Source organism: Achroia grisella, unplaced genomic scaffold (assembly GCF_030625045.1).
Source record: "Achroia grisella isolate CSIRO2021 unplaced genomic scaffold, CSIRO_AGI_Agris_v1 utg516, whole genome shotgun sequence".
Lineage (NCBI taxonomy): Eukaryota > Metazoa > Arthropoda > Insecta > Lepidoptera > Pyralidae > Achroia > Achroia grisella.
In genome coordinates this window covers 1631687-1646609 of record NW_026712909.1, presented here as the reverse complement: position 1 = coordinate 1646609, position 14923 = coordinate 1631687, and the positions used below count along the sequence as shown (strand labels likewise).

The 14923-nt window shown below is 34.9% G+C and overlaps 1 protein-coding gene across 1 annotated transcript in view; it reads right to left on the bottom strand.

The window, feature by feature from the left end:
• Window positions 1-7600: 7600 nt before the first annotated feature.
• Window positions 7601-14923, bottom strand: part of LOC131847112 (protein split ends-like) — a 94277-nt gene continuing 86954 nt past the window's right edge. Inside the window, exons 12-19 of the mRNA XM_059196579.1 lie at window positions 14245-14579; window positions 13786-13850; window positions 13324-13430; window positions 12739-12854; window positions 12012-12166; window positions 11191-11391; window positions 10616-10774; window positions 7601-10020 (exon numbers count right to left, since the gene is read on the bottom strand). Coding sequence (XP_059052562.1) covers window positions 9892-10020; window positions 10616-10774; window positions 11191-11391; window positions 12012-12166; window positions 12739-12854; window positions 13324-13430; window positions 13786-13850; window positions 14245-14579 — 1267 coding nt within the window. The 3' untranslated portion in view covers window positions 7601-9891. The remainder of the gene's footprint in view (window positions 10021-10615; window positions 10775-11190; window positions 11392-12011; window positions 12167-12738; window positions 12855-13323; window positions 13431-13785; window positions 13851-14244; window positions 14580-14923) is intronic.

Here is a 14923-nt window from a genome sequence, read left to right as displayed (position 1 = left end):
TCATATATAAGTTAACAAGTGAATTTATAAAAATGAAACTATTACAAGAAGATTTACGATGGAATGACAATAGTCCAGAACCGACTGAAAAGGTCTTAGCAGCGAAACATCGTCAAAAGCAGATAAAATGTTTTCGATGTAAGAAACCTGGACATTATGCTAAGGATTGTCCGAGCAGGTTTACAAAGAAAACTGATTCTTCCAGTGGTTCTTCGGCAGAAGCCACGATAGTGTCTGCGTTGTCGACGGCTGTACAAAAAGATGTATTTTACATTGATTCGGGCGCGAGTTGTCATATGTGTAATAATATGAATATGTTGTCTAATATTGTTTGGGACGATAGTGTAGAAGTTACAGTAGCGAACGGAGAGAAAATTCGTAGTGCGGGTCGCGGTAGTACGAACTTTTTAGTCAAAGCAGGATTGAAAAATATAAATGATATATTATTTGTGCCAAAGTTGTCATGTAATTTGTTGTCAGTCAACGCATTGACAAAAGACGGGTATGGAATATTATTTTCGTTTGATTTTTGCAAAATTCTGTTAAACGATAAAGTAGTAGCGTCTGCAAAAAGGGAGAATGGTTCGTACAAATTACAAATTAATTCTGTTATTCGTAATGATGTGCGTAAAGTGTGTAATGTGAATAATGAGTACTTTAATTCTTCTACTGCACAAATAAAGGTCCCGGCTGCCTCTTTACTGTCGTTAACAAAGTCGAAAATGCCTGCATATGAATATCTTGTACCTACTGGTAGACGTATGTATCAGAATACGTGGCACCGTCGGGATGCATCTCAAAATACTCGAATCATTGGAATGCCAAAGCATGGAGTGGTAGATAGAATCTTGTTTGGTAATGATTACAAACCTTATGTTACTTGCATTGAAGGTAAGTTACCAAGAATACCAGATAAAAAAAAAAGAATATTATAAGCGACCGTCCATAAAATTGGGTTGCTATACACTGACGTGTGTGGATCAGTACCGCTGAATTGATTTTGCGAGGGTAAATGTTTGTATGTTGTATTGTTGTGTCCAAAATTAATTAGCGCAGAAGTTTAAAAAATGCTTTGTTTGAATGCATTGATTGACAATAATTGCACAATTATTATTTGTTTTTTACAAACGTTGTGTTTTTGTGTACATAAAGTGTATATGTGTGACGATTAGAACTTGAATTGTACCATTGTGATTAAGGGGCTGTGTTGTAGCATGTAACCTCAATGGTTTATAATATTTTGACGTCGATCGTCAACTCTACTTCTTGTATTACAATTTTACTAATGTCTACCAATACGTGTTGTTTTCTTCAATAATATTTTTCTCCAATACAATTGACAAAATAATTGTTGAACAAATGTGGCTTCAAATTTCTCCCTTTACTTGCCATTGATAGAAACCCAAAAAATCACGTTCTCTATTCCTGGTACATGAGTATTTTCATACCTCCCATGGTGGATTCATATTGTTTAGTGAAATGCAAACTGAGAAAATCGAGTGATGATACTTTTAGCACAGAAGAGTAACTTTTTACAAGCTCTTATTTTACGTAACTACACAAAAATACTGGTCAAATGAGTTTCGATCAAATACGTATTGTTAATTTCTATTCTGTTTATCAAACGATACAACTGATACAAGATCTAGGCCAGGGCCATCCACCAAGTATTGCGCGCCATATAGTAACGTATCGCAACAGAAAAACAAAATTGTGCAGGTGCAATATTGTTACAATAATATGTACCTTCAGAAAGCATATAATAAAAAAGAAATCATTTATAAAAAATTAGGAATTGTTAGTAATAAGGACTATAGTCGACGGTACATTGCTGGCAATGGGGTAGCATTTGGTAACAATCAATTATATGCAAAATAGTTGCAGTTTGACACACCGCCTTACTACCGCAGTCGCGGGTGACACACCTTCTCACTCACTTCCTCGCACGTTACATTTGTATTCATGAGTATGATAGTTTGTATAGGTATACAAACAGTTTCTGATGCCTGTAGTACTCCTCACTCTTGTCTTTTCTGACAAAGTCAATTAGAGTAGCTTTCTAACAACATAATCCTAAATTATAATAAACTTCTAAATGTATTTTGCATTTAGCATATACAAAATAGATCCTAAAATGTATTTGAAATAATATCCAAAATGCTTTTGTAACAAAATGTTGAAAGAAGGGGTAAGAGGTTTTTTTGTATTTCAAATACTGTCATCTTACATACATCTTATATGTACCATATCAGATTGACCACCACGTGGCCCTTCTTGGATCTTGGTTATTTCCTGGTAAGTTTAGTAACGTCGGGCTAATTCATCTGACTTCAGTCTCAACTGATCATAATCCAATGGGGCACCTCCAGCGAATACTGTTAGGCCAGGTTTTGCATCATAATGTCATAAAAATATCTTATAGACAAAACTTCAGACAAAAAATTGTGTACATACATATAAAATCTACTAATTTATGATTGTCAAAGTCGTAGTTGCTGCTTGCATGCTCCAGATTCATTTGGGTCACCCCTAAAGCGACGTTACTGATTACAGGATGTGCACTTTGTAACGCTTGTACATCAATTAGTAGGTATTGTTTTATATTATTACTTTAATAAATTAACACAGTATATACACAAACACGCAACTGAACATAATAAATACCTATTGTAATGTTATTTAATTTAGTATAAGAATATTAATAATTTAAGGTAGATACATAATAGCATTATCGATCATGTTCTGATGATGTGAAATTTTTAACCTAAAGACGCAGGTTCTGATTGAACTATCAACGCAACCGTAATTCACAAAACTAACAACAAAAATAAATAGCAAGCTATAGCAAGAGTACCTACTTATAATTTACAAGATGTTCGAGTTCACATTAGTATAATCATGTTAAAATGTTAGTTACCTATTATATATATAAATATATGAGAGTAGAGAACAAACTGGCGTTAAAAACTGGTGACTAAGGGCACTGCACCTAAGGTAACTACACAATATGAGATTTCATATTGCTAATAAATATCGCACCACCATCGGAACATTACGTATATAGATTGTTGATGACAATGTTAGTTATCTTCTTATACCTATGTCCGCCCTATGGTACAATCTATACCTATTCACGGAAATTTCATTAAGAGTCTATCGATTTTATAATTTTATTATGAATATAAATGAAGATAGCATTTTTAGTAATATCACAGATAATATAATATTACATAACCTCTTACATCTACCTAATATTCACAAATTGTTCTCTTCGATACTAATTTTCAGTAGAATGGAAATTTTGACTATTTTGGTTTTATAATACTTTTTAACATTATATAAATCATCCTAGTAGATCTATGTCCGTAGCGGTTGGCGGTCTATTTAGGTATTTCTAGACAGGGCAATGAACCATATTATAATATTCTGCTCTACTTATATAGTTTGTCGTGTATTTTCACTCGCAAACTATCATTGCCCGCTAATTAGTAAAAAATTCACTGCATTACGTTGGCTGGTCTTCCAGCCGAGCGGCCTTATCTCTGAAAGAGATCAAGAGATAAGGCCACCCTTGCTCACATTAATTTTAATATTCATGTACTTACTATTTTAAGTTACAAGTGCAATAAAGAGTAATAATTTCAGAATGACGTCGCCAGCTATTACCAAGTCTCCAGACAACCAGAAGGGTGACAAGAAATCGCCTACACACTCAGCTGGCGGTGCAGAGCGAGCACCGTCCCGCGCCGAGTCTGCCAGTACCTCGGCCGCGATCGCTCCACCGCAGCAATCCGAGTCATTTAGTTGGCTTCGAATCTTTAAACTTGCCGATCTTATGATGAAACAGGGATGTTAAAAAGAATCCATACTTCCGATTTCCTGATTTTTTTAGATCTTTAGATTTTTGCTGTTATAGATAAATTTGTAAACTTATAGCAATAAATCACAATAATAGTTACTGAAAATAAAAAATTAAAAGAATAATAATTATAATATTGCTGCTGTTTAAAGAAGAGGAATTGTTAATCCTGTCGTCAAAATTTTGATGCTTTAAAAACTATTTTACATATTAGAATTAGGGTTTTAGATACAGAGTTTCTAGTGTAGTTAACATAAATTCCGCCTTTTATAAAATAAAATATTCCGGCTCTTAATAATGGCTCTGAAAAAAATTGTGCGTTACAATTATAAAATATTTTAATATCCATTACAGTATAGTATATGAAAATATGTTAATTGTAGCAACATAATGTGAAATTTAAATTTAGTTATTATTTTTAAACGATTCAAATATTATTATTAAATACTACACATGTGAGTGTTCCATCGCTATGATAGAACTCTCATGCAGGAACAGGTTTGTTAGCCATAGATTCAGTTGTCACTTGTCCAATCATAGTCATAATGTTACGTTTTCATACATTCACTTCATAATACATTTTAGATAATCGTTATATTAAACGATACAAATTAGTAGATGGAAATATATACAAATATTTTTGTTGGTAGTACTATGTAAATTATAGTGGTTTAAAAAAATTACATCAACATTATATAAGCTGGTATGATTTAATTGATCTAATATGTCATTTGTTAGACACAAATAAATGTTGTGTAGTTTTTAAAGATTTAATAAAGTTAGTAATTAAATAATCAATTGAATCACTCAAACCAATGTTTTTTTTACAACAAAATAGGTATATTTATATACATATATTCCAGCTGCCGTCGGCAGACGTCATAAGTAAAAGTATTTGCGTAAAAAACAAAAACTCTTATAAAGATAGCTTAAAAGTCACTCAAGTGCTCTATGCCAGTGATTTCTGATGTACAATGATAATTTTGGAAAAATCTTCTGGCTGTATTACCGTCATTAGTGTTGCCACTAACTTGCTTCAGTTTATCTTTTAATCCAAGTTCTTCTCTGAACCTTCTTTGTACATAAATAATTTGAATTTGAATTTAAATCTTTATTTTCTGTTGTTGTGGCAGGCATGACATTTTTCAAAACTTAGATTCTAAGATTCCTCTTTTCCCTGTCGCAGTAGAAGGTTCAGTTTCGCATGTATTTTTTTCTAGATTTACAGTGAAAATGCCATCCAGCTAATTGCTATTTTGCAATTGCAATTGCTTTTCGGATGCGAATATAGCAAAAGTATCGCAAGTATTCTTGCGATAATTTTTGCTATATTCGCATCTGAAGATTCGGTAAAATTATTTCGTATATATATATTAGTTTGAGATAAAATCAACATAATTTGTATAACTTTCAATCAATAAGAGACCTGCGTACCAGACAAGAATTCACTCATTGCGGAGAGAACAATTGTTTAGTAATGACAAATGCTTATGAAGAACTTGTAATATTTCATATGGAAATGCACTATTTTATACTTAATAATGATCTATGATCATTATTAAGTATAAAATAGTGCATAGTGCACGTGTGCAAAATTACTTGATAAAAAATATTTATCATTATGCGGTATAGAATAGGTCTGTATGGGAATGGGAACTATATTCTGCGTGAAATACTTATAAAAGATTAAATATAAAGTAATAATTGAGCTAAAAGTATCCAGACAGAGAATATAAAATAAAGAAAAAAAACTTAATATACGTACTTAGAAAAAAAATTTCTCAACATGATATTATACTAGATTTTTTAAATATAGGTATTAATAACAAATATATTATTTTTTAAACTGCAAAAAAAAATGTTATGCCATCCAATTACATTATATTTCTTAATAAATAAAACCAAATTCAGAACTTCAGCAAGCTTCGGCAACCGTCAAATCTCCAACTGAAAGCTTGAGAAAAGAAAATAGTACATATAACGATATACGGATCTTTGGTCAAATAATATTCTACTAAACTAAATATATTTCTATTTTGTAGTAATGTACACATTCTAAGCATTATAAAATGGTATCACACTATATCACTTGATATTGTTTTGATACTATAAACTTATACCAAATTTAAGTTACAAAATTATTTTTGTATCTTTTTCATTCCTTGACTTTAGATGCTCTATTCTATGAAGTATGAATAGTTGAGAGATTTAAATATTTATAACTAGGGGTACCCGCGACTTCGTCCCGTGGAATTTAACTTTATTTTTCTAAATTAAAGTAGCCTAAGTTACTCCTTATTACATCAGCTACCTACCAAACAAAGGCCCGTCAAAATCGGTCCAGCCATTTCAGAGATTAGCCGGAGTAAACAGACAGACAGACAGACAGGCAAAAATTGTAAAAAATATTATTTTGGTGTATGTACCGTATTTATATGCTTATTATTATTCCTGTAGTAAAAACGGTTATTTCAATATTACAAACAGACACTCTAATTTTATTTATATGTATAGATGATAGAGTAACTCTTTAGCTACAATTTGAGGTATTATACATGCATATCCACGGAGTTTTAGAAAAACTATTTATGAGATGGCTTTCTTAGGCGAGTTCCCACTGTGCGTTGGTAGTGTTTCTAATTATGCGCCCACCACTGTATATTTAGTACCATATATGAACTATGCTACTATATATAAAATATTCATTGACTACAGATATATATCTGTAACAGGAAATGTAACACAAGAAATATAAAATAAAAACGATTTTGTGTAATATTTTTTTAATAGTATTGGTAGGTAGGAGGTACATAACACGCAGGAGTCTGGGTTGTTTGGATAAAGGGAAGTAAAGATACAATACTATTTTCAGTATGTACAAAATATACAATTATCTCTATAACCTAGCTTTTAAAACTACAATATAATTATGATCACAATATTTTTATAACCTTACGCTCTGCTAAATCAAACCGAACGTTAGAAATCGGCAACGGGTCATATCTGGTAGAGGTTGTTGCGTTATAACAGTCTAGCTCTCACTTTCACTTTTGCTGCACACTTGAGATCAAATGTTATTTTTACAAATATTAAAATTCTAACATCTCCCACGCCAGCAACAACCCCGGCCAGAGAAGGCACGCCTTACATGGCCATTCCATCCTCATATTACCATCCAGAACATGAGTACATGTTCGAGAACAGAATGACATATGTGCAATATAATTCTCAATGTTCAATGTCATAACACTCTCAATTATTGTTGATTGAGGGTGCTATAACGTGGAACATTTATTTTAAAAAAATACAAAATAAGCAAAACTATATTATACTTCTCACGTTAGATTTGTTATATGTATTAAGTCTGCATTAAAATATGACTTTTCTGAAAAAACCGACTTGATTCTGCGGCTGAATTCACGATTATGAAGACTGAGAAATCTTTAAAAGCATCTTTATATTAGTAATTGACATTTAACAGCGATTGCAAGGATGTCATAAAGTCTTCAGTGTTTTTGATTCAACATAATTAGCCAAAAAGTTTATCACATCCTTGTTACAAAGGAAAACCAGTAAATACCAAATTTACCGTAATATACATATTTTTCATAATTCTCATTTGTTACTTATCTCTTATATTTTTTAATATCAAGTCTAAATACTGTACTGCTATGTTTCACGAAGACAATTATTTACATCAAGTTCCTTCATAAGGATCCAAATAAGAATAAATAGTGTACATTATTGGGCATCTGTTCGCTAATAAAATTATATATTAAAATTAATGGACGAAGTGATGAGTTCGTTAGTGTTCCTCCTAGCCAAGTTAAGAACTGTTTGCGACGGAAACATGACAAACAATCTTTATAATATTTATACAGTCTACAGTTTTATCCTTAAAAAGAATTTTTATAATAATTATTACCTGCACTATTTATTCCCTATATCGTACATATAAAAATTACAATACATAAAATATTTTGTACTTTGTTTTTACGTACGACAGAAGAGTCGCACCATTATCTAACTACACAATGTTATGCGAGATGCCGACGAATCCAAATCATCAGCAGTCCAAAAAGCGCAGAAATAGGTCGCGTCGCACATCAGTTATCATAACATGCTGTCAACATGCAGACGATTGAGAAACTTATGAGAAGTACAATATCGTTAGTTATTAAAGTGTCGCATTATTGCTTTCCAGAGATGTAGTAGAAAAAAAACCCATCAAAATTATTCCAAAAACGATTACAATTTTTTTTTAAGTTTGATCATATACTGTAAGCAACGTTTTCAAATGAGAATGGCGAATAAGAATATATTGATGTCACTTTGCTAGTGAATTACGTACTGTTTGTGAAGAAAAAAGACTGTAAGCAAGAGAAGATGGGCATCTTTACCCGACGTAGAGAGCGAGAAAAGACAACAGTCTCATCAGATTACAATTATAGGCAAAGAAATTAAATTAAGTCAATGTTATTCATTCAATTAATTACGACATAATACACAATACCTACGTTCCCCATGGTTTATAACGATAATCTCACTCTGTTTAGACTACCGTTTTCCATCGTATGATGAATAGCACATAAACCATACAAGAGAAAACACACGACTAACTGTTGTACTAGAGCATACTACTATGGTTATATCCTCACAAGGTACAAAGTGATCTAAGTATTAGAACAAAATAATTGCTGAACTCACATTATGAAAGATGGAGACAGTTATAAAAATAAACTAGCAGTGTTACAATAAGTTAGTGTTATAAATTTACACAAGTTATCGGTACTATATATATATAAAACAAACATATATTTATGGTTATATTAGTCAGCGTGAGAAAGTCGTCACATCGTTTACTTTTAGTAAAGTGTCATCTTCACATATTCTTACACACGGTTATGCATTATTAAGAGTTTCAAATGAAATCGTTGATCATTATTTGCTAAGAAAACAGTGCAGCTCATCCTATTCGCAAAACACTGTTACATTCTACCCCTGTTGATTTATAAATTAAAACATAGATAATGGAACATAAAACCCAATATATCGGTAATTATTCACAGTGGGTAAATCGCACTGCGACATCTACTCTTAATGCTTCGTAAGACTAACTACAGTCTATTATATTAAAAGTCAGAATCACAGTTTATTTTCCATGTTATTCTTACTGTAATTACAAGTTTTATTCAACTATCATATTCGTTACAGATAGTAATCATTCGACCCAGTATTTATGAGTTTTCCAAGCGAAATAAGTCGTATTTAGTATGAATAGATTCAATATTTACAGAATTTAAATTACTTTAGACCTAGTTGCTTAAAACAAAATAACAATTTACACTAACAATAAAAATGCTCGATAGATTGCCACACATCTAATCGGACCCCAAAAATTAAAGATATTTTTATCAACTGACTTTGCCATTTATTATTCATACTTTTATAAATTTAAACTCCAAATAACGTCGAACCCTGTCGACTATAACAAAAGTTTTTTTTACAAATAAGCTATTACTTACATCTAATACTTAAATAAGTGACGGCTTACCTAGTTACATGAGACTTTATACAAATGCGAGACACGTCACCGTCGCAGGTGCGACGTATCACGCGATAACAATAAATAAAACTAACATTACATCACTACGACGAGAGTTCAGTTTCACAGAGGTAATCCATCTCAATTCCTACGAACATTGTCATACACGAAAATCGATTTGTTTACGCAGCGATATTTTCACGACTCTACCAGGTCGATTGATAGATAAGATAAAAAATTAAAAAGATTCACAACCTGGCCATACTTAGAATTAATTATTATTATTAATCGTCTAAGCGTCCTTTTCAGTAAATTTGGTGTCATTTTTCTAATCCAGAAATCTCACAGTAGCGTTCGTTTACAAACGAAGACACTGGGTTTGGTGAGCGTATTATAGAATATAAAAAATGTACTACAGTATCGCAAAAGAATAGGCTTCGCTCACGTGTCACATTATGTGGTGGTGGTAGGGCGCAACATGTAAGGCTCACACGGTGGCGATAACGATGAGCAGGTGCGCGATATCGGCCACACGGTGCATCAGGTCTGGCGCGATGCGGTTAAGGTTCTCGTTTGCAAAGTCGCACGACGGGAATATGTGCACAGTGAACATGGCCTATAAGTAAATAATACAGATTTATAACATAATATAAGAACATAACAATGATATATGCGTAAACTTAATATTATCATGGATATTTGTCAAAAATTTAATAAAATGTTATGATTATCAAACCTTACCACACGAATTGAAAAATATTCACGATATGGTCTGACCAAATTAATGAAAACAGATTACTTGACAATACTTAAACAGCTAAATAAAGAGCTTTTTTATAATAAAAACAAATATTTAAATAATGACTAATATTTCCATCCGGTCATCACATATATGCCATATTTATTCAATCTATATTTCCTACTTTATTTCAGTTAGATGATATCCTAGTAATTAACCGGTTAACCGGAAAATTCCTTTCAATTACTCAACATATAATGGACCCGTACTTTTTCACTAGGATGTGTCAGTACGTCACGTCAGTTTTTTTTTATTTATACTTAATATTAATGAATATATAATAATATGATATATATATATATATATATATATATATATATATATATCTCATAAAATACAAAGACGTATTTATATGTCGTACACACCTGTTTTCGTTCGACACTCGCTTATAATCTAATAATAATATATTCACCTGTTGATGTCCGGGTGGCGCTACGTTGACTATGCCAGCGGCTTGTTTCCGCTGCAAATATGTGATAAAGCCGGCAGTCAGATTGGTCGACTGCTGTAATACGTCCATGTGATCACGGCCACATGGTAGCGCTAGTAGCATACAGTGTTCACTTTCCATCTGTAAATAAATAAACAATAATTATTTATTACTAATATATTATTCACTCTTCATAGCTAACCTCAGTATGAATTCCATGACGTCGCTAAAGTACAAATATGTAATTATAGAAGTTTCGTGCGTTAATAAAGTTTTTGTTTTAATTGTTATTCTTTAATCAATATTATTCAAAAATAGCTCTGACTTGACTTACGGTGTACGGTCACGTGTAAACGAACAAAGAGTTGCTGTGAATAAACTAAACTGTGCATACTTGTTGCTGAATAATGTAATAAAAAAAACCAATGACTTGAACCATGTTAGGCTAAGAACTTTTCAAATGACCCTCGTACTTAAATAGTTTGTTTGGCCTGTGTTTCCAGTGCCATCGTGTTATGTAGCCGTGTGTAGTGTAATATTGCGTGAGTGGTACGGACCTGCATCTTGCGATGCACCTGGTCGAGCTGCGCGGGCTCGAGTCGCATGCGCTGTGCGATGCGCAGCAGCGGCGTGGAGCTGTCGGCGTGGCGCGGCAGCGTGTCGGCCGCCACGCCCGGATTACCGCCTACGAAATGCATCTGCACGGCGGCCGAGTCGTTCTTCAGAGCCAGCAGTCCTTGCCACATCACCGGGTACCGCTGCGCAACATATCAACACGACATTAGCTCCACTATATCTTGCATCATTATGTATATGTGTGCGTCGAATGGTCACACATAACATAACCGCGTCATTTCAAATGTGGCAACATTCTTTACATACGAGCAAAAAATGTTTAATGATGTCCCTCAATTTAGTACGATCTTTTATGAAGTTATCACAATAACTGTTTAAATTAAAATAACAGACTTGTTTAGTTTTAATAATTCCCACCTACTTAAGATATCAAACTAATTAGTTTCGGATCATATAATATAATCATAATGTGGCTGCTATATTTTTAACTATTAACGTTTCGCTTAAAAATATGTGGATAAATTACGAAATAGTTTTCACAGAACGTTATTAAGTATAGATCAGCATATAGGTTAAGTAAAGTTGGAAAAAAGAACCTCAAAACGGGTCAATAAATAATAAAATAATAAAAAGACTCGTATATGCGGATGCTGTCGCTCAATCACCATCAATAGACTGCGATCTATAAGTGTACATGCGTAAAAATCCGCTATAGGCAATCACTAAAATAATGTGTAACTTATTCTAGAGAAACAATATGAATGTGTGTGGTATTGTATAGCGTATGTAGAGGTGCACTCACCCGTAGCAGCATCTGCAGGCTGTCGGCTTCGCGCGGCACCTGCGAAGCATGCGGCGGGCCGGGCGCGGCGGGCGGCGGCAGCGCGGCCGCCAGCCGAGACGTGCCGTGCGCCGGCGGCGGCGACCGCGGCGACCGGCCGCACCCCACCGCGTACACTGCGCCAACACACGGACACACATTACCACTGCGGGCTCTATCCGCCGCCGTCCCGTCTGTCCCGTCCGTCCCTCACCCTGCCGAGGTGGCCGAGACGGACGGCGGGAACAGGCCGACGCCAGCGTCCTACACGAGCCCGTTCGAGGCATTCATAAGGCCCGCTATAGCCAGTATAACAATAGTTACAGTAAAAAGTCATCCTACACACTCAGACGTGAGAGAAAAGTGAACGTTAATTTAATTTTGATTACTACTCGACGGTTACTTGAACAATAAATGCATCCCATAATAGTTGCGTTAAGAAAGTAATATTTAATTTGGGTAACAATATAACTGACATATATTTATATTACTCGTTCACTGACACTTACGATTTTTATTTATAATTTCATCATAATTGATGAAATATTTCGAGTATCACTATTTAAAAATATATATAATGAAATAAAAGAGCATCATAAAGAATGGTTAGATCTTAAAGATGTAAACGTGCGAGTCCCTTCTCTCGCAAACGAGACAGTGTTAACATATGTCCAAACTGGTGGAGGTGTACTGTAAGCAGCGGACTCACTGATGAGGCGGTCTGCGGGCGAGGGCGAGTGCGCGGGGCGCGGCACGCGCGCCGACGGCGGCCGGCGCAGCTCCAGCGGCGGCGTCGGCGCCTCCGAGCCCTCCGCCTCCAGGCTCCTGTCGCACCACACACTTACTGTTACATCCTCACATTCATCTACACCAGTATTCATGCCCCGCACGCACGAGCTTACATTATTACAATTATGCGATTAATGAAAACAGACTAAAATTATAAGAGAAATAACATTTGATTTAGATAGTAACTAAAGGGCGAACTAATTAAAATTGAAATTAAGTTTGGATTGTAGATACGTATAACTATTGGGCGACAGCACATTCCTCGCAAACATTGGTTGCATTTCATATAAAACTTTCAAATACTACAGATAAAAACTTAATTTTGAGTTTAACTACAGCATTTGTACATTATAGAAACGTGTACTTACTAGTAAGATTAGGATGAAGACTATCCTAAGTTATTATTGTGCTTATTTAAAAAAAAATGTATTCTAACATGTAATGAACATTTTTATTCTTGGCCAAAGAAGTTCACAAAGTTCAGAATAAACTCAAACAACATTACCTGGTATAAGGTGAAGGAGTGGCACGATTCTCATGTTGTGTAGCACGGAAATGTTGTTGGTACATCTGATAATGTTGATGTGAAAAATGTGGATACATTCCTTCGCCCTGGAAAAGAAAAATTGTTAAGTACTGGTTCTATTTCGATTAATTGCATAAAATATTGTCATAATAAACGACAAATGAATAAATATTTAAACAATAATTACATTGTGGTATACCGAGGTGATAGGAGATGTCTGTTGGTGTGCCGGCGGAGGACTTCGAACTAAATCCGCCGACTAATCCGGGTAGCGTGAACAGAATGACAATCATTAACAATTTGGAGAATGCTTTCCAAACAAACTAACTTATTCATGTAATATATTTAATTTGTAATTACAGTAAAACTACACAGCTAGTTTGTAGATTGAATATGAATTACGTATGGTATGGTTTATTGAATGCGAAATTTTGAACTCACCAATGCCATTTGACCTTGTGGGCTGACGTTCGGAACACTCGTAAGAGTAACACGGGAAGTGGACCCTGAAAACAAAAAAAATGTGGAAATACCATGTTAATAATATAACATAATGTTTATATCTATTATTTTGGCTAAAAAGTAATGAGATCCATATTCAGGATAATAATTATATTATAATTCATACATGCTTTACATATCTATCGAAAAGTACGAGTATATATACACGCGTGCAGTATAAACGCGAATAGTAAAGTATTATACTCCACATTCACATTATAGTTTTATAGTTGAGTTTATTTAAAATCAAGTGTGTTGAAAGTCGCCGTACGATATACGTCCGAAACACACTCAGCTGTATTACACCCCTGCCTTCGGCTCGGACTGAAATTTCGCCTCATGTGTTGTAACCATCATAACGCACTTATATCGTGATATATTATTACCGAATCGACGTACCGGAATGTTGGTGGTGGGGCCCAACGACGGCGACTTGCTTGATATGGTGGTGCGCGGGGTGCGCGGGGTGCGCAGGGTGTGCGGGGTGCGCGGGGTGCGCGGGGTGCGCGGGGTGCGCGGGGTGCGCGGGGTGCGCGACGTGCGGCGGGTGCGTGGGCGGGTGGTGTGCGCCGCGCGGCAAGCTGGCGGCGTCCGCGTACGCGGCGCGGTAGGAGCGCGAGGAGGCCGCGCCCGCCGCGCCCGGGCCCAGGCCCGGCTCGCCGCCCGCCGCGCTCGCGCCCCCCGCGCTGCCCTGACCCACCACGCCTGCCATGCCGCCCTCGCTCTCTCCTCCCCTAATGAGTAACGAACATATTTTACTTAAAATGTACTTACTCGTCGACCTAATAAACACTAATTTATGAACGATATGCACTAATGTTATAAGAACGAAAGTAAATCGGGTTGTCCACTTGTTACACCTAAACCGAAACCTTTAAGAGGTAAAAACATAAAAACAGGAAATTAAATTAATCTGAATTGTTGTTAAATTATTAGTAGATACCACAATCGATTAGTTGTGTAGGTATGTAAATTTTATTTAACAACGGATTTGGCATACTCCTATTTAAAGTAACGTAGACTAAGAAAAAATTAATTTAATTTTAAATTATTTGAATAAGCATTATTTCTATTCGAT